At 40.5% G+C, this 19,951-nt stretch overlaps 1 protein-coding gene across 1 annotated transcript in view; it reads right to left on the bottom strand.

The window, feature by feature from the left end:
- Positions 1-2,520: 2,520 nt before the first annotated feature.
- Positions 2,521-19,951, bottom strand: part of hsd3b7 (hydroxy-delta-5-steroid dehydrogenase, 3 beta- and steroid delta-isomerase) — an 18,407-nt gene continuing 976 nt past the window's right edge. The window contains exons 2-6 of the mRNA XM_083930533.1: positions 14,987-15,142; positions 9,945-10,053; positions 7,707-7,806; positions 6,412-6,574; positions 2,521-3,906 (exon numbers count right to left, since the gene is read on the bottom strand). Coding sequence (XP_083786659.1) covers positions 3,494-3,906; positions 6,412-6,574; positions 7,707-7,806; positions 9,945-10,053; positions 14,987-15,142 — 941 coding nt within the window. The 3' untranslated portion in view covers positions 2,521-3,493. The remainder of the gene's footprint in view (positions 3,907-6,411; positions 6,575-7,706; positions 7,807-9,944; positions 10,054-14,986; positions 15,143-19,951) is intronic.

The raw sequence follows: 19,951 nt of genomic DNA, 5'->3' as shown, positions 1-19,951 counted from the left end.
ATACATAAATGCATAAATAAGTAAATGCTGAAATAAACAAATGAATAAATGCATGCATTTATTTATTTATTCCTGTATTTATTTAAATATTTATTAATTCCTTTTTGTTTATTGAGACTTTACTCATGTTTAGTCAAAGTAGTGATGCCATACTGTAAAAAAATACTCTGCTAAAAGTGAAAGTCCTACTACTTGAGTAAAAGAACAAAAGTATCAGCATCAAAATGTAATTAAAGTACAAAAATTAAAAGTACTCATTATGCAGAAATGCCCATTTCAGAAAAAATTATGATTTGAGATTATAATTATTAAGAGATTCATGTAAATGTCAGTTTAATATTGCAGCTGATAAAGGTGTGGCACATTTTATTTACCCTAAATACTGCTGTGTAGCTTTAGCTATAAAAATATGATTTTTAATTTGTTGATAATTTTTTTATTAAAAATGTGAATCTGTAAAAAATGTTGTGGGGTAAAAAATTACAATATTTCCACTTAAAAGTAGTGGAGTCGAAGTTTAAAGTAGCATTAAATGGAATCACTCAAGTAAAGTACAAGTAGCAATAAAAACTATAATTATAGAATATAATTATGATGTCTTGTTATAGATTACACAACCTACTGACATGTGTTAAGATAAGCTTCACCTTTACCAGCTTCAAGGGACATACAGTATATGGGCTATTCTGAATAATGTGTTATTTTGTATTTTGTTTCCTATACTTTCGAACTTTTAGTCAAATACTTCTCCAGCAGCTGATTATAATTTAATGCTTCTTGATATTTATATCTCCTCAGATTTTTTTTATTTTACCACAATCACAAACAAACACAAGCATTACAGGGTCTCGTGTTAAAATATGAGCACCCTCATTAAGAAGTTAACAAATAGGTTACTGGGAAAAAAATACATTCCTAGAATTAAAAATAATGATGGCAGGGTAAATAAATATTGTATAATATAATAATAATAAAACAGTCACTTGTGTTTAACTACAGTATACTGGAATGTGTTTTGCTGTACCAGTAGATGGCGCAGTCCCGTTTAATTACAAACAGCCCTGTCCCACCATTATCTATTCAGCACACACACACACACACACACACACACACACACACACACACACACACACACACACACATGCTTATATCCATATTGAGTGAATCAAGCCAAACATATCTGTCATAATATGCAGTATTATTCACCAACCTACAACTTCAAATTGTTTTAATAATAATCATAATATAATTATAATAATATTCTGTATCGATATGGCACCTTTCATAACATAAAATGCATCTCAAAGTGGGATATTTAAAAACAGGAGACATAAAGAGCGACAGACGTACAATAAACAAAAGTCTAAAGAAGAGATGAAAATGGGATAAAACTGGTAAAAAAAAAAAAAGATTAATAATGAGAAAAACTGTTTTAGGATATAAAAAGCCAAGTTTGAGAAATATAAAATAATGATGCTACAGGATGAGGTAAAATTAATTAAGTCAGTTTCAAACATGTACCAACAATTAAACGAATAGTTTACTTATAGCAAACTCAATATATACAAATTCTCATAAACAACATCAATAAATCACCAATTAAATATTACACATCCGAAAAGGGTAAGAAGTGTTCCCTAATCAGTACCTGTCACTTCTCCATAATTTAAACGAGTTAAAAACAGTACCATTAAAATACATTTTGAGTTGTTTCTTAAAATCAGCTGAAGTTGTGTGTGTTTTTAAACTTTCGATGCATAAAAGCACAAAAAAGCTGCTTCACCAAAGTCATTTCTGGTACCCTGAGCAAACCAGCGCTTAAATAAACAACTCCGAACCTTAAAGGCCTTAAAAAAAAGTAACATACTTTACTAATCAATCCTTTTTGTTTGGATTTTGTTTGGGGGAACACCATCAGAGGTTCTGTGTGGGAAGTGTGAGTCACGCTTCTCCTTCACACTTGTTTTGAGGATTGTCATGGTAAAAAAAAAACACAAGAATGGGGGGACACCCAGCCCCAGGCATGCTGGAACACTGCTCCAGCTATTCAAACAGGGAACTCCCGTATACTTTGTCTTACTCATAAAAATAAATACCCTCCAGCTGGTCGTCATAGAGCAGAATGACAAGTCTCCACACAAGAAAGACAGGACCCGATGCAAACAAACAAAGTTCAGTGTCTCCATGGAAACCCAGAGGTTGAGAACTCATGTGCAAATGGCAAGTGAACATGTGCATGTTGTGAACGACGCAATTACATAAGAGTCAGATCACCAGGCTCTGCAAAACATTCGTTATGACCCTGGGCACGTCGAACACCGCTCTTCAAAGTAAAACATGTGAATGAGATCATTTATGGAAAGAAAGAACGGGGAAAACGCAGCCTCTCCCTGTAACGTGAGTCAAGTGCAAAATCACAACAAGCCAAGCCATGTAGAATATATTAAATAATCTTTATTCAAAATTACAAACTAGACGTAATGCACTTCATCGACAAAACATTCTTTAAATTACGCAACGTAAAATATTCTTATCAAGAATATATATTACTGAAATACAGGTGTAAAGTCCATATAAAGTCAGGTAAATGCTTGTAAATGACGTAGATCATTATGTTCCCAACACTGTAAATGCTTCATCTGAACAAGTGCGTTCATTGTTTTCTTTTATAGCCAACATTTACACAAGTACAACAATGAGATCATCATGTTTCCTCCGCGTAGAACTAGTTTAATAGAGCGCTGCAGGGATGATGTGTTTTTGTCTAACCCTCCATGAAAAAGTCAACAGCATCTTCCCATTGGATTTTGGATTATTGTGAAATATAAGCTCTGTGACCTCTTGTTAGCAACCTTTAAAATTCACAAGCGGGGTTCTTACTGATGAACAAAACAGTAAAATCTCTTAAGCCCGTGTTAACCACAGACCTCATGCAATCGAAAACCCATTCAAAGTAAACCTATCGACTTCAAGATGAAAGAACCGTGAGTGCAAAAATGCTGACTCACTCTCAGAAGGTAATACATGTTTTAACAAAAAGCGTTAAGATTGTACTTGTTTATATATGTGTATATATATATATATTATCTGTTTATGAAGATGTGAAATGGATGTAGAGAGCCACGCGTCACACTTATTTGTGATTAGTGGACGAGTTTCTGAGTGATTTCTCAATCATGTAAAAGATGAAATCATTACATTGATCCATCAAATGTATGAGACAGTTTTTGAGTGTGTGTTGGTTGCTGTGTTATGCACTATGAGTCATATTGTGAGTAGGAATGTTACGGGTAAGTATTGCTGTATTTTCAGTTATTGGTATATTGTTAAGATACGAATGCCGACCCCAGGAGGAGCAGCACTGTTACAATGCAGTAGCTGAAGGAGATCCAGATGTGTTGTCACCTAATAGCAAGTTACTCTTTTGTGTATCTGGAGTCCTGCGTGTCTACGTAGCAGCGTTTTAATGCGTGTTGCAGTAGTCAAGGTCACATTAGGAGTCTTTGTGGTTGTCCGTGGGGAATGTGTTAATCCATTTCTGCGTGAGGGCTCGACATTGGTCCCAGTCGTACAGAGGGCGGTACTGGAAGTGGCGCTGGGCTTTGTCTGTTCTGACAGTGAAGGAGGTACTAGCCACGGCCAAGGTGTAACGGTTCAGCAGCGGCGTGTAGTTGTACACGGGGCTCAGTATCAAACGGAGCAAGTCATTAAACATGGCCAGGAACCAGATCATCAGCGAGGGTATGCGGACCCTTCGGAAGTTGAACGCAGAGAAGAACTGCATGTTGAAATCCTCGTAGTTCTTGTAAGGTGACTCATCGTAGCAGAAGTACGCTTCTCCGCCAACTGTCTGTGGGCGCTCCCGCAGGGCTCGGGCTGCAAGAAGGTGCATCCAGGCCACGTTGCCTAGAAACACAAACAAAAAAGTGGGTGAATGCCAGAATGAAAATATTTACCTCAGCATGAATAGTTACAGTAACAGTAAAATGTCCCTGAGTGCCAAAAGAAGTCATTCGTTTGAAGAATGTTTCCTTGTTCTCACCTCCGGGAATACAGAACTTGTTTTGCCCGAGGACAGGAGTCAGTTAATAAACAAACGTTAATAATATTTATCAGATTAAATGAACACGTTAAAAGGGCCCATAACTCATCTTTCTGTGCAATTCTTTATTTTTAAATTAACTGAGGTCAGGTGTACACAGATAAGTTTACAGGTATCCTGCATTGGTACTTTTTCTTTCTTTTTTTTAATTAACAAACTCTATTTTGATGCCTTTTTACCACCTTAATTACATTCAAAGTACATGGGAACCAATCTATTTTCATTGTGAATTAGAAAATGGTCTGCAGGCCCCATCATGGGCCAGAATTTGCTTAAGTCAAGAATCACTTTGTTACAAAAGCCCCATTTACACTGCCTGTTTCGTTGCTTGGTTGTTGCGCCTTTTGTTGTTTGTTGTTTTTGTTTGTGGCAAAAGGCACAGAGACAGAATGGGGGGGGGGGGGGGGGGGCAGATGTGTTACGCCTCTGAGCCGACAGCAAAGGCAGTCACAGAGCCGCAACAGTGCCGAGCCAACGTCTGGGTGAAAAACACACACATGCGTGGGCACGCCGCTGCAGCGCGTCTCTGTCCTTCTCTCTTCTGACAGTTGTTGTTACTGTAATGTATAAAGTTGGGTTGGGTCGGCTTCAAGCGGTTGATTAATGGTACAGATGCGTCCGCCTCAGACGCCAACGCCTATTTTGCTTCCAGATTGCCGACGTTGTGTAGGAATAACAACTGGAGAGGTGGTGGAACATCGACTGTGTGTGATGTTACAATTTAAGGGCTCTTTTCCCTAAAACATTTCTTATTAGACGCTGAATTCATAGCTTATATAAAATACAGTATAAAGTTGAGCGATAGAAAAAACACAAATACTTGTAAGTAAGAGGAAAACTAGTCAGTCTGAAGAATGACTCCCGTCGGGACCAAATTACTGATGAATGAACATGTACCTGGTTTACCCGACAACACCACTTGGTTACGCTATTAACCAAGGCTGAAAATATAACCATCTCCACCTCAGTACACTTGAGTGAACGTGCTTTGTTGCTCGTGCTTTGTTGCTCCACACCTATGACCACACTCTCTGACATCATCCCTAACGTCAGCTGAGCACAGGCCACAAATTACAACATACAGTATCTACAGTGTCTGATGTGCTAAAAGTGAATTTGCAGCGTCGACCGCTACGATCTGTCAACTGTAGATTCTTCTTATGGTCCAGCTCTGCAACATCAGCATCTGCTAAGGTGCCACAAATATCCGCCAACACAACCATGTTGACTGTTACTCATGCTCACATGCCTTAATGATTGGAGACTACACATTTAGTCAGCAGCTGATACTGTGAGTGAACAACAAAACTGCATCAGCACCGAAACAAGCTTGTCGAGGCTCATCGTCACATCTGGAATGAGATTCATTTAACGATGTGTTCATGCGGCTGAAAAGATTTACGTCTTGCTGATACTGTGCACATCACAAACAAGACATCTGAACTGGAGTGTCCTTACGGTTCATCACGCTGCACCATCTGTGCATCTTCTGAGGCTACAGTGCTCATGCATTTCTTCTGAATTGCAGAGGAAGTTATTTTGCATCGCGATTGCACTTCTGCAATTCAGTCCTGAGGTCCCTTTCACGCATGCACAGCCAACCGGAAATAATCTAGACCTTTACCACCAGTACGTGAGAATGCAAATGCCTGACTGGAGTTTACCCTGCCAGCTCCGTAGCACAAAGACCGTTTATTCTCTGGTGTATCCATGGAGTTGAATGTGGCATCTTGGTGATGTTTATATCACGCATCGGCCAACAGTGGAGCAAAACAAACCTCCGACAGTGAAGAAGGAGGATTTACACAAAGAGGGCAACGTAAATGTCTAACTGGAGGGACGACGAGATTCAGGAACTTCTGCCAGTAAGGGCCGAAAAATTCAAAGACCGGCAAAAGAGTTGTTTGCGACCACATTAAGTGAACTTGGCGTCATGTCCTCTCTCCTGCTCGTTCTACCCAGGCGCCACCACGCCTACACCAAACAGAGTATTTCCAGTAAGGGAGAACGCATCGGAGACGGAGAATCTCTGGTTGTGTGCTGCATGTGTAAAAGAGAAACTCGGGGCTATCTCTGGAACTGATTCTCCTGACATCATCCTGGGTTCATATGTTAAAACAGCTCTGGTGTGAATATGTCACGCTCTGCTTTTATCTGGTTCTCCTTTGCAGTTTTGTTTGCTCGCCTTTGCTTTCAGCGTTAAATATAGCACACAGGTTGTTTGGATTCTCAGGCTACATTGGTTAACTCTGACGTTTTCAGCTGTGATTAAGTTGTGATTGTGACTCAAAACAAAACCATTATCTTACCTGCATAGACCCGTCCGTGTTCAGCGTCATCTGGTACACCCCCGATGACCAGACCCCCCGCTTGTGCACCCTTCATGTAGAACTCCTTCATTAGCTCATGTCCCTCGCCATAGATCCCCGTGGGCCTCAGAGAACATGTGTGCAAACACTTTCCACCCTTCACCTGAGACAGGAGACAAAAACAGGATTTGGTGTCGGGAAAATCAGGAGGGAGGCATACAGAAATACATTTACACAGAACGGTCATAGGGTAGATTTAATTGGAACTTGGTTGTAAACAGCAGGAGGGACGCCACAGCAAAGCCACAAGGGGATGAACTGTCATTTTGTGGCAAAGTTGGACAAGAAATTCCCCACATAATGTTTTTTTTTCTCCCCCCAGGCGCTACAGCATACAACATCTACAGCTTCCAGACAGTGTTACCCAGTGTAAAAGGGATAGCTTGGATTTGGCAGCTAAGAAATGTTCTGCTGTGGACGACAAATTTTATTTTCTATATTTAGAATGTTTTGATTGATTGATTTATATTTATATTTACCTTGCTGTCGGACAGACCTGAAGCAGTAATCTATGCTCTTGTCAAAGCCGCCAGACTCCACTGATCAAAACAATGTTTTTACGTCACAGAACACAGGCGTTGATGGTCTACCGCTGCCTCGATGGCTCAGTTTGTTAGTTAGTTTCTAACCCTTTAAAACACAAAAGATCCACAGCGGTAGACCAGCAACTCCTGCGTTCTGTGAGGTAAAATGTTTTTGTGAATGGAGTCTGGTGGAGTGAAGAGAGCAGTTCCTCTTGCATGAACTGAAACAGGGTTGTCTGCATGATAGCAAGGTAAACCGGTCAAAATATTTAAAATACAGTCTTAATCTGATCTTTTTTTTATGTTTATAAATATATAAATACGTTTAGCTGCTGCCCCCATCCAATGTGCTGACCGCCATCTGCTGTAGGTAATAATACCTCATAATAAGTAACTCATACAACCACACTTAAAAAAAACTGAATGTTCCCTTTAGGCTAAGATAATAAAGTATAAACTCTAATATTCAGCATTATAGAACTCGGTAATAAACATTAATACATGTGTCTGGATGCCAGTAAAGGTGTTTTTCTTGTTTTTCTTTCTCTGCATCTTTTGCTTTTATGACTTCCATTGCATCATTATTGTTTTATGATTCTTATTTAAACACTGTTTGTTTTTCTCAGTGTTAAAATGTGCTTTTAATAAACCTGCCTCAAGTCATGCCCCAAACCAAAACCAATCATTTGTGAAATGATTGTTGTTAAGTACCTTTGTGCCATTAGCTTCGAGCACAATCTTCTCCGCCTTTGCCTTGCTCTTAGGGTAGGCCATTGTGTGTTGCACTTGGTAAGGCGTGTCCTCGTTGCCCCTGTGGAGAAAGAGTTAAAACAGTCAGAGGAGGACTCTGGAGAGAGTAGGCAGCAGGTAGTGTTTTCTTGACCTTCGCCATATGCGTGAGAGGAATGTGTGAGACCGAAAAAGATAAACAGGGCGAGCGAGAGAAAGATTAAACTGAGACAACTTGGCGGCCTTTCCAACAAGAGCAGACAAAGGTTCATTCTTTCACCCTGACCTAACCTTGTGAATGGCAAATATTTTCCTGAGGTACAGCTGCAGCAATGTACCACACACACACACACACACACGCACACACACACACACAAATAAACACACACACACACCATCTGGAAGAATGTCCTGAATGATGCTCAAAGCAGATGGATGGAAGTTTGGCACGGCACGTATTTATTTTAGTCTCCTGGCTTTTACCTCGTTGCATATTTTTATCCAATTACGACTAATTGTGTGTATTTTCAAAGAACACCTTCGTGTTTTAGATGTTTCTGTGTGTTTCAACGTGTTTCTAGACAGCTGTTGTTTTCCATGTATTCCCACAGGGTGTGGAAATCAACTTTGAGAGACATAAAACTCGCTTGAGACTTTTAAACACAGTTAAGATCATGAATGTTTCTATTGTTGTCGAAGTTAGCGTATTGTTGCGTAGTAAAAAGGTTAAAGGATGGTAAGGATCATTCTAATAATGTTGTTAATCAGATCTGCAACAAAATACATACTGTATGCTACCACAATCATTTTCCCAGTAGTTCATAGGAGAACAGTGAAAACCAGACCTTCAAATGTAAACAAATCTTTAAGAAGATTCATTGATTTGCACAAAAAACAATTGTTATTTGGCCGTTGCCTGTTTCCAACCAATATCATTTAAGTCTGTTAGTTTAAGTAAACTAGGAAACAGACAAACAAACATTTCCTCTTTGTTGACTGATGTAAAAACTAAATCTAAAACTGTATCTTAAATATGTTTTAAAAACCCAGTGAAGCTGGATTCTCCATCCATCCACACACACACAACTGTAAATAGTGGCAAAACCCTTCCCGTTAAATAAATGCATTACTTGGCAACACAACAGTCACTTTGTCACTTTGTCACTTTATATCATCACTACATCACTTTGTTCAGTTGTACTGTCACTTAGTTCAGTAAGAAAGGCTGCCACACTTCACTTTACTGTACTTTACTGTAACTTACTTCAGTCAGAAATGCTGCTACATTTTTAACACTGTTATCACTTATCGCTCCTTATCACTTATTTATTTTGTACTTATTTTATTTCAACATACTGCTAAACTGCACACTGCGTATTGTTGTATATTGTATAAACCTACGGTTAACCACGATGTCTGCTGCACTCTGTCACACTTAGTTACTGTTTGATTTATATTATGTTAGCTTTATTTTGATTTGATTTATGTTTTTATGCTTATTGTCACTCTGACCCTTTCCCACCTTTGTATTGAAACTGTTGCACAATCATTTCCCTCGGGATAAATGAAGCTTCTTGAATCTTGCATCTTGAATCTTGAACAGTGACTCACACCCTCAAGAGGAAACTTTCTGTTTTCACACTGGCACAATTGTTTTTGTTTTACATCCTGGCAGCAAAACTATTCCAGAACAGACCAATACACTCGTGTTGATTGACACATCACACAGACTTCCTCGGAGTGCTGGTGTGTTTAGAATTAAAGTTGCAGTCATATTGGCAGCTGTACACTGCTACAGCGTTATGTAACACGTCTGACATACCAGACGTCTCGTGCAAAGAATTACAGGGACACAGTGTGACAGATAAAGATCAGGAGTGAGTCTAAATGTGGATGATGGTTCCTGTTCAGCATCTTTTTAATCCCAGACTCTTTCTACCTTGAGGAATACAAGAGTCCCTTGATTGAACTGCTAGTGTGCTGGATACGGCGTGTTCTGTCAGTCATATCTGTTCAGTGCAGGCCTGTGTTTTCCATGATGGTGCATTCAAGATAAAAAAAGAGAAAGGATAAGAAAGATAGTGACCGCAGAAACGTAACGGAAAGAGCCAAAGCATTTCTGAAAGTGACAGTGTAAAGTGCAACCACGTGTGCTCGCTGGGGAAAAGATATTGGGTTACGGTAACAAGTAAATCCAGAATGATTTTCTTTATTTTTCACCTGATAAAGGAGTCTCCGTTGACGTTGGGGCCGATCACTTCCATGCTGCTGGTGTAGACCAGGCACTGGATGCCGCACTCCACACAGGCGTTTATCACATTCTCGGTCCCTGACAAGAGAGAGAAACATTGTCGTTTAAAGTCCTACGCCGCGCACTTGTAAAACATTCTGCTGTGATGAATGTCACTCTGAATTTTAGTAGGTAACACTGTAAACATGAGTCTGCGGATACTCCAAAGTCACATGACACAGGAGCGCATCTGCTGACAGTCGCATTTAAAAGTTCTGAATCACTTTTTGAAACAGGATGAAGTTCAAAGTCTTGAAATCACGAGAGGAGACGGTCAACAGGAAATCAATTAAACAAAGGCATGAGATCCGTATGTGCTCTGTTCAGCCGACAGGAAGAAAACATGTTTGTCTAAAAAATCTGGTCTCTATTAAAAAACACTGGACGGGCGATGGAAAGAAAGCTGGCCTCTGCAAAGTGAAGGAAATAATTTATTTCATTTATTGTAAAAAGGGACAAAGCAGGTTGAGGTTTTATATAAATGTGAAAGTATCAAAATATTCAATCCACAGATAAATGCGCACAGCCTGTATTCAGAAACTCCAGCCGTTTCTCAATACAAGTACGCCAAGGTCGGACTTTAGGACTTCGAAGTTCGGACTTGGAGAGTCCAGACTCCGGACGACGCAGTTCTGCAATTGGAACAGCAGCGGATTTGATGAAGTCACCATCTCAGCTCGTCTTGGTTGTCAGGGTTACCCCAGGATCTCACATCTCCGAAAACGTTGAAGCTAATTTTAAAATAGGCTCTATCTTAACACATTGGCCGCAGATTCAAAGTTTGAACAACTATAATCTCGCCTAAAAACATCTTAAATCTGCGTTTCGTGACACAAATGTAGTAATATTTTGTAAATCATAACTCAAAGTTGTTTGTTGTCTCCTGCGCAGTCTTCGGTGATGTTAGGATGAAAAGCATTCTGGGATACCTGGCTGTCTGAAGTCCACACAAGTCACCTCTGATGCATCCTTAATAAAATTGGCGGCACAAGTCACAACCGGGCATTTGGTCCGTATTTGGCGAGATGCGGACTATTGAATTGGAACAGTACTTGGGCCGCGACTGATGACGTTTCCACGAGAACACAAGTACAGACAAGAATGCAGATCGAGAAGCGGCTTTTGTCTTTAAACGAGCTGTCATGACTTCCTGTACGGTTGTGATGTCACAACTTAACGATATATATGTAGAAAGTGTCGCTACAGTGTTGTTACAGTCATTCCCCGGCTGCAATGACGGCGCAGAGAGCGCAGTTGGAGTAGATCAGGAAATGCTGACCAATCAGAGCCGACTGGGCTTTTTAAGGAGGGGGTTCTTAAAGAGACAGGCGCTAAAACTGAGGGTGAATACAGGTATATTCAGACGGACAGGGTGAGAAAAATAATAATTATGTGTTTTTGAACATTAAAGCATGTAAACACATTCTAGTAAAAAAATAAAAAACATGAATGTGAAATTGAGCAGAAGATGGGACCTTTAAGAAAAGACAGTGCACATTAATTAACATGAAAACTTGAGTCCATCGTGCATTTTCATCTGCGGTCCCTGGCAGGTTGATGACATAAAAGACATAATTTCTTTTTTTTTAATGCATAAGTAAAAAAAAGGTTTGAGGAATGTGACATCCTCCTGCTTTGACCGGGCCTGCTGTGTGTTTGTGCTCCTCTGCTGTGTTGTGCTGCAGGTCCCTTGGCGGAGCTCATCAGGGTAACTGGGAGCACATGGCCGGTTTTCCATATGAAGACTTTAACTTGCGTCATAGAGGGAGAAGAGGACACAGTTCGTTGGCTGCACCGAACAGTACATCTGGTCCTTATTTTGCAGAGGATTGAAACATACCCTCATCTATGCTAGCTTCCTGCTAAAAAAGACATACATGTGTGGCTTTGTCTGACTTCTATCTGATTTATATGCAGTATTTTATTACAGCTAAATAAAAATACAAAGATATGTTTCACCTATCAAAAAGCAATCTAAGTGAATCTGCTTTTATGAGCCCAGAACGATCCTAAGTCCTTTGAACACACAACTAAATATACTGTATGAATGACACTCAGCTATACGAATTACCTACAAAAATGTTTGTCGTTAAAGTTCATAGTGTGAGAGAGAAGAATCTTTGTCTTTGTGTATTTTCAATTAAAAGCATATATTTCTGACTGTTTTTTTCTAACATTTTGGACTAAGTGATTGATTGCTAGATAAAGGGAGAGGGCTTGCTGATGTGATGGAGACACGTAAGACAGATCTTGATGAGGGTACGCAAACACAATCACATCAGCCCCATCCTGATATCTCTGGTAAACACCCTCGGAGCCCCCTAACCCAAGCTCCGCACCATGAGTGATCGGGCCTTTTCCTCAGCTGCTCCGAGGTTGAGGAACCCCCTCCCTGACACGATTTACACCTTCAGTAGGAACCAATGGGCTTGGGGCTTCGGCAAGCTCATGCTGCAGCTGCCAAAGTTTAATGTGGTTGAACTTTCGACACACTTTTGCGATAAAGCTAAAATAATAATTAAATAATAAAATAGGATGTGCCCTACCCGGGCTAAAGGATATTTACACCAGGCGCTGCAAGAACAAGGCTGAAGGGGCATTCACGTGAGATAACCAATCATTTCAATGAAGTGCGGCGGCAGAGAGGAAGCGGTTTTGATTATGGCGGGAGGAGTTTAAGGCAGTTACCACGCACGTCACCCAGCGTTCACTGTGCTGAACAGACGGGATTACATTTTGGACTAAGTGATTGATTGCTAGATAAAGGGAGAGGGCTTGCTGATGTGATGGAGACACGTAAGACAGATCTTGATGAGGGTACGCAAACACAATCACATCACCCCCACCCTGAAATCTCTGGGACCCCAAACACCCTCAGAGCCCCCTAACCCAAGCTCCGCACCATGGGTGATCGGGCCTCTTCCTCAGCTGCTCCGAGGTTCGGGAACCCCCTCCCTGACCATGAAAATAAAAATACAAAGATGTGTTCCACCTATCCAAAAGCAATCTAATTTAATCTGCTAAGTTCAAGATAATAAATAAAATCAAGGTAAAGGTACAGTACCTTCACAGAGGTTAAATATGAAAATGAAGTTAATAAATCAAATCAACACGACTGAATTGCAGAAATAAAAGGGCTTGCTCCTTAAGTACTGGTCTGACTTCACTGGCTCACAAAGAGGTGAGAAATCTCTGGAATGTTCTCAAAGCTGAAGGCCACAAGAGCCTCTAACGTCAGCAGTAAAATAAACTCTTAACTAGATACTTTACACTGAGTTAAACTGTCCTGCACTTGTAATTCTTACTAATCCTCGGATGGGAGGGTGAGTTCATGTCTCTCAGACTGAAGAAGTGAAGGGCGTCAACATGAAACTAACGGGATATTATTTCAAATTCTTGTAATATTTCTCAACCGAAGGAATCTAGAGACTGAATCAAACCATTCCTCGGTTCCTCGGCTTCACACAGAAGTCTGCAGAGGTTTAACGACTTCAGCACGACATTAAATCGGCATCAGCTGAGGAAGTTCTGGCTCTTCCAGACGGATATGGGCAAATTATTCATTCAATTCTCCTGTTTTGGAAGAGACTGTTTTTAAAAACAACAGCTGACTCATCTAACAGATGACAAGAGTATGTTTGGTCTATTTACTGAATCACTGGAGACTATTCCAGGCTCTAGCCTCACCACTGCCCACGAACATAAACCCAGACGTAGACTGTTCTCATCACTAATGGGAACAGTATCCTCTAGGAATGCCCTGCATGTTTTTAGTTTACATCAAAAAAGCATCTGACATGCTGCTATGTTTGCTTATTTCCTTACTCACACAAAGCTCATAGAGATCGATGAGTTGATACGAGTAAAGCCCAGTTTGGACCAAAGATTCACAACGCGACGAGACTGTTTTAGAACGTCACAGGTGAAAGTCGCAGCGGTGTGAACTGACCCGTCTTGTCTGGACTCAAACCGGCTGATGTTGTCATCTGAGGTTGGGCGCAGAGACCCAGTAAACGGCTAAATCAACGTTAGTATTAAAACAACCGTAGCTCTCAAACTTCCTATTCACGAACCTGGTGTGACACTCATAAACCTCCATAATTACGTTTTCTTCCCAGATCGTAAAAAGACTTTAATGTAACGTTAAATAGTTCGGGAAACTCGGACACACGTACAATACGTTTTTTTCTCCATCTTTCTAACTGGCTTGATGTCACTTTCTGGTTGCCTAGGAAACATAAACGTCGAACTCAAAGCTTCTATCTCATTGGTTGAGATTTTGAAAGGTCAGCAGTAACTAGGTCAAAGTTCAACTGCGGCAGAGAGGCAAATCTGAGCGCTGGGCGCCGCTATCTTGGGCGTTACCACCTCTTCCATAGGAAAATAATGGAACAGCTTGCGCAAAGCGTTTTTATTGCGTATCATGTGGAGGGGCCTTTAGAATCGAGGTGGCTTCACGCACTACTTCGTGTGGACGACTCTTCTGTTCTTCTCGATCAAGTATTAATAAACTCCTTCAGCATAAGACATATAGGACCTCGGGTACTTTGTCTTCTTTTCTGGCATCACCACAAATTCCTCCCTAACACAGGAGAGTTAAATTCTTGTCAGGTGGAAAAAGCCCCTCAAAGAGTATTCGTACAATCATGTGACACTTAAACACAAACTAATAGTGTTCGGCAGTTAACGGCAGGATGACCAAGAATGCTTTTTTTCAGTGGAAGTATATGCAGTGAAGTGTGACCCTTAATCCAGGTTTGAGTGTGAAACAGGAATCTCTCGACATGACTTGCTAACAGTGGCCGCTATTGTCTCAACATTTCAAACCGCGGGTAAAGACTCGTCCCTGAAAATCACCCAAAAACAGGAGAAGGTGTGTGTTTCCTCTGAAACCCCACAGTATAAAGCATTCATAAAAATGAATCACCCATTGGTGCTTCCTCCCCGTCCTTTTTTCCCCTTGAAGCCTCACCTGTGACATTGACAGAGACGATGAGTGTTTCTGGGACTCTGTGCCAAACGTCCACCAAGCTGGCCGTGTGGATGACGACGTCGGCCCCCCTGGAGGCCTCCAGCACGCTGCTGTAGTCTGTGATGTCCCCCTGAATGACCACCACTTTGGTCCGCTCTGAGGGAGAAACAGGAAGACAGTGAGTCAAAACTATGCGGTACTGCATCTGATCCTGGATCTGATCAGGAATGTTTTTCCTCTGCAAAGGATGCAAAGAATTACACTAGTAGCTCTTTGTTCGTTCGTGTGTTTGTTTATCGTCTTTCAACTCTATGTTGTATTTGATTGTCTGGATCATCTCCTCATCTCGTCATTATTTCAATTCACACAAGACATATTTAGGGTTCGTTCACCTTTTCCAAGGTCAAATTCAAGCACTTTTCCATTTTTAAGCTTTTCCTGCTCCTTATAGATGTGGCAAATTCTAAATTTCTACAAATCCATACATAATGAAAATGATTATTTCACTTTTTTTATCACGTTAAAAGAGGTGGTATCATGCTATAAACCACTAAAATTGTGTTTTGTAATAACAGAAGGGTAAAAAATTATTTGGATAGAATTTCAAGCAATTTTTCAGCACTTTATCTAAATTTCAAGCACTTTTCAAGGATTTAAGCACCTGTACAAACCCTGCAAATCCTTCGAAGCCCAGGGTGAGATATGCCTTGTCATGTTTTCTTGTGTTTGTTTTGGTAGTTGTGATGTTTTGGTGCACCTGACAGTCCTTTCACAATCCACGCTCTGCCATGCATGATTTATATTTAGCCCCCTTTTATAACTCCACCCACCCCTCCCCGACCTAGGTGGCGAGGCCCCCAGTGCAGGAACCACTGTCTTAACCTAATGTCATGTTTATTTATAAAGGGCATGCACCTCCGGTTTAACTTCGCTCTAATGCACGGTCCCTGAAAATGTTGACACAAGTCTGAGAGTGCTGCTGGCAGGGAAAGGCAAATAGATAGATTTTAGAGATCCAGGGTTCCTTCACATTTTCTATTTCAAAATTCCGTACTTTTCCAGAGTCAAATTTCCGGACTTCTCTGAGGATTTAACAGAATAGCATTTTATTAAAGCTAAATGCTTAAAGAGTGCAATTAATAACGGTGTACATGCAACCCCTACAGACAGTAACAGTAGGGATGAACAATTAACCAGGAACTACAAAAGAAAAAAGTCTTAGCTGTCAGAGTGCCTTTTCATTTGCGGCCCCCTCCCTCTGCAGTCTCATTGCGCACCCACGTCCCTGACTGCACCGACCAGCAAACCTTCAAATTACTCATCAAAACCCATCTCTTCAGAATTGCCATCAACCCCAAATGATCCACTATTTATTTAATTTCGATTGCATCACTACTTGTTTTTAAATGTGCCGTTTTATCACTTTGCATCTTTTTACCGTAAATTACTTCTTAAATAGAGCCTGCTTGTTTTTATTGTACTCGTTCTCGTACTTCGTTGCCTGCTTGTTGATAAATGTATTGGTTTTTATTGCATTATGTTAAGTGTCTTTGAGTACCTTTGAAAAATCTCTACAAATCAAATGTATTATTATTATTATTATTATAATTATTATTATTAGATGGAGTGAACATACTTGTAAATGAATAGAATAATAATAAATAAAAATTAACCATAAATAAAATCTTGACCGCACGTGTGGAAAAAATTGAGGATCGCAGTCGCACGGTCAACGGTAACCAAGGTAACCAGACACCATTGTACAGCCAGCGTGTACTGTAGTAACTACAAAATCACTAATAACATGATTTCTGCACAATTTTAGGCCTGAAAGTGTGGAGGTTAGGATTGATTTGGATAATATTTATTAAATGTAAAACTAGTAAACCATATAATCCATCATCAGTGGGCCAAATATTAATTTGTCGGGACAATAAACAAACTTTAAAGACATTTTCTTTTACCTTAAAGTTTTTTTCGTAGTTACTGCACTTTGTGGGGCATTACGGGTCGGCTATGTTGCGTTACTAAGCTTGTTTTGATTTGCATATATTAATATATTTTATTTTAGAAAGTGCGATAATAGTCTGGAAACAATACAAACATTATTCCAAACTCTTTTTCCAGGCTCGGAAATGACCCAAATTGAATCCCATACTTTTCCATTCTGTGTAGAAACCCTGGATCCTGTTATCCAGACACTCTTTCTAGAGTCTGTAATTTCACTAATTACAGAGCGGCGTATAATTTCAGACGTTCCCAGTATTAACCCAACACACAATTAGCCTAAACATCTCATTTTCTCTGAGGCCTACGAAGGGTAACACTGTGACTGAGCTCTCTTGTTACTGTTAGCTGATCTTTCAGGGGCCCGCACTAACAACAGCCGGCCTCAGTCCTTTCAATCCAACAATAAATAATGAAAGCTGAACAAAAGCATTTTCCACCGTGGGATGGAGGCGTCATTTGTGGTTGAGCACATTCCCGACAGCGTTGAGGTGAAAAGCAAACTGTTGATGTTTGATGCGTGACTGAGAATGAGCTCACATTTAGTTTAACAAATTTTTCCCTTTCAGTCATGTAAATGTATGTGTGGTCTCCCTGTGAACGTGTCTGTGCTGTTCCCCAACACACCTTCCTCTTAATATGACACATTAAAAGAAACATTTCAAATGGTTTCATGTTCTTTTCCTTAGGTCAAATGATCAATGTATCATTCATTCATTTATTCATCTTCAACCGCTTGTCCCTGGAGCCGATCCCAGCTGACATCGGGCGTGAGGCGGGGTACACCCTGGACAGGACGCCAGTTTATCGCAGGGCACATAGAGACGCACAGAGACAGACAACCATTCACACTCATGGGCAATTTTAGAGTTATCAATGAACTTAACACGTGCACGTCTTTGGACTGTGGGAAGAAACCGGGGAACCTGGAGAAAACCCACGCAGACACAGGGAGAACATGCAAACTCCACACAGAAGGGCCCCAGCCAGGATTCGAATCAGGAACCCTCTCGCTGTGAGGCGACTGTGCAAACCACCACACCACCCCTGATCAATGTATGTCATGTTGAAATCACACAGATTATAGATGTTATACTCCTCAATATGCCATCAAATTTGCACCTAAAAGACAGTTTTCTTTACTTTTGACATCACTTCTTTTGCCATTTGAACTAAGAAGACAGCCCTTAACAATCACAAACGGTGTTAAATCAAGAGACACACATGCCCTGGGTAGATACAACCCTGGGAAGACAGGGACGATCCTGTCTCTCCTCCCCTCGTTCAGCTTTGACCTCACTGTGACAAATGTTGTCTCACCAGGAAAAAAAATAGACTTTGATCCATTTCCATGGTTTGAGGTTTTTTTCTCAGAAATTAAAGACTAAACATTCGAAGAGAGAGGCCGAGCCTGGCATCACCAGACTCGTCACAACTCCCGGGTCCATGGAAATGAACACCACCCACTTGTGAATCCAAAGGGCGGTGACAGTGACAGTAAACAGTTACAGGTCGTTCAAAGAGAAGTGATAAAGCACAAAATGATAACATCTATATCCTGGCACGGGAAACGTAAAGGGAGTTGGCTATCCCGGGTTCACGGTGCAGCTGTCATCTCTGCAGACTGACCCAGTGAGGGAAATGATGTGAAGTGTTTTTTCCATGTAAGGAAACGGACTACTGCTGCACTTAAAGTGTAATTCTGGCGTAAAATCACCCCATGGTCTTTTCCCGCACTTACATACATCAAATAAGCCATCAAGACAGTTTTTAACGGAGAATTCTGGCAGAGTCACTAACAGCCGGAGGTGGCTAACACTGATTAGCTCGGGGCAGAGCGGTGAAGGCATTAAAACTTTTTTTTAACCACTAATACTGCTCAAAATAACAGCAAACCTCTGCAGCAGCATGAGGTTTGGTGTTAGAGTCCCTACACAGAAAACAAAGCACCAACAACGTAGTTAGTGAACCCAGAGTTTATTAAAAGAATGTTTTAAAGACTTACCAACTGGCCCCTGTACCAGCTCCTCTCATAGTAAAGTCCATTCAAGTGGATTACCAAAGTCAATCCCAAAGGAAGGAGCCCATTGGTGCTTTGTTTTTTAAAAAAAAAACTCAGATCTGTTCAACCAACGGGGAACATGGCACTGCTGCGTTGTAGAAACACGGGGCTTGGACCGGAAATCGCATTTTGAAAGGTTACGTCACGTCTGAACAGCCGGATTGCAAAGGTTCTACCCGACTTCCTAGACATCGTTGTCGAAATTAACACTGCATTAAACGTACAGGTAAAAGTAGAAAAGGTGCACTCATAATGACAGCTCCCATTCGAGCGCGGGCATACTGGAGGGAGACGCCACCGCAGAAACGGCGGCTTGTTCCCTTCGATTCGTCTATATGTTCCCCTCTTAAATCAATACACACACACACATGTTCCTGGTTCACTTCCGCCCTTACTACAAGCCTGACTCAGAAGTTGAAAGTTCACGATTTCAGATTACAAGTGAAGGCAACATAACCATTAGTGACCTTAGTCCAACAACCCCAATCACCGTAGTTTTAACTCAATCTTTGATAGATAGTCACATAAAAGACAATAAAATCGAGGAAAATCTTATGGAGTACAACTTTAAGGTGTTACAACTTATATTCATCATTTATTGGAATCATAAAATTCACTTTTTACAAATTAGACGAGCTGCACCACAATCTTTCCAACTACCTCCTGATTGGGAATCAATGTGTTAAGAGACTCACTGTATGATTTATTGTTGTTGAACCACATTCCTATCAGTGTTGAAATGCATCTGTGAAAAACTGTGTCAATAGCCTTATATTATTTTGTCTTTTTATGATTCCTTTTCATTTTCTTCTGTGCTTTATTATAGACTATGCTGTGTTTTTATTTTATTATATAGATATATATTCATGTTCAATATTGTTGAATGATTGTATATG

Source organism: Echiichthys vipera (genome assembly GCF_963691815.1).
Source record: "Echiichthys vipera genome assembly, chromosome: 17".
NCBI lineage: Eukaryota > Metazoa > Chordata > Actinopteri > Perciformes > Trachinidae > Echiichthys > Echiichthys vipera.
This window is presented reverse-complemented; position numbering and strand designations above follow the sequence as displayed.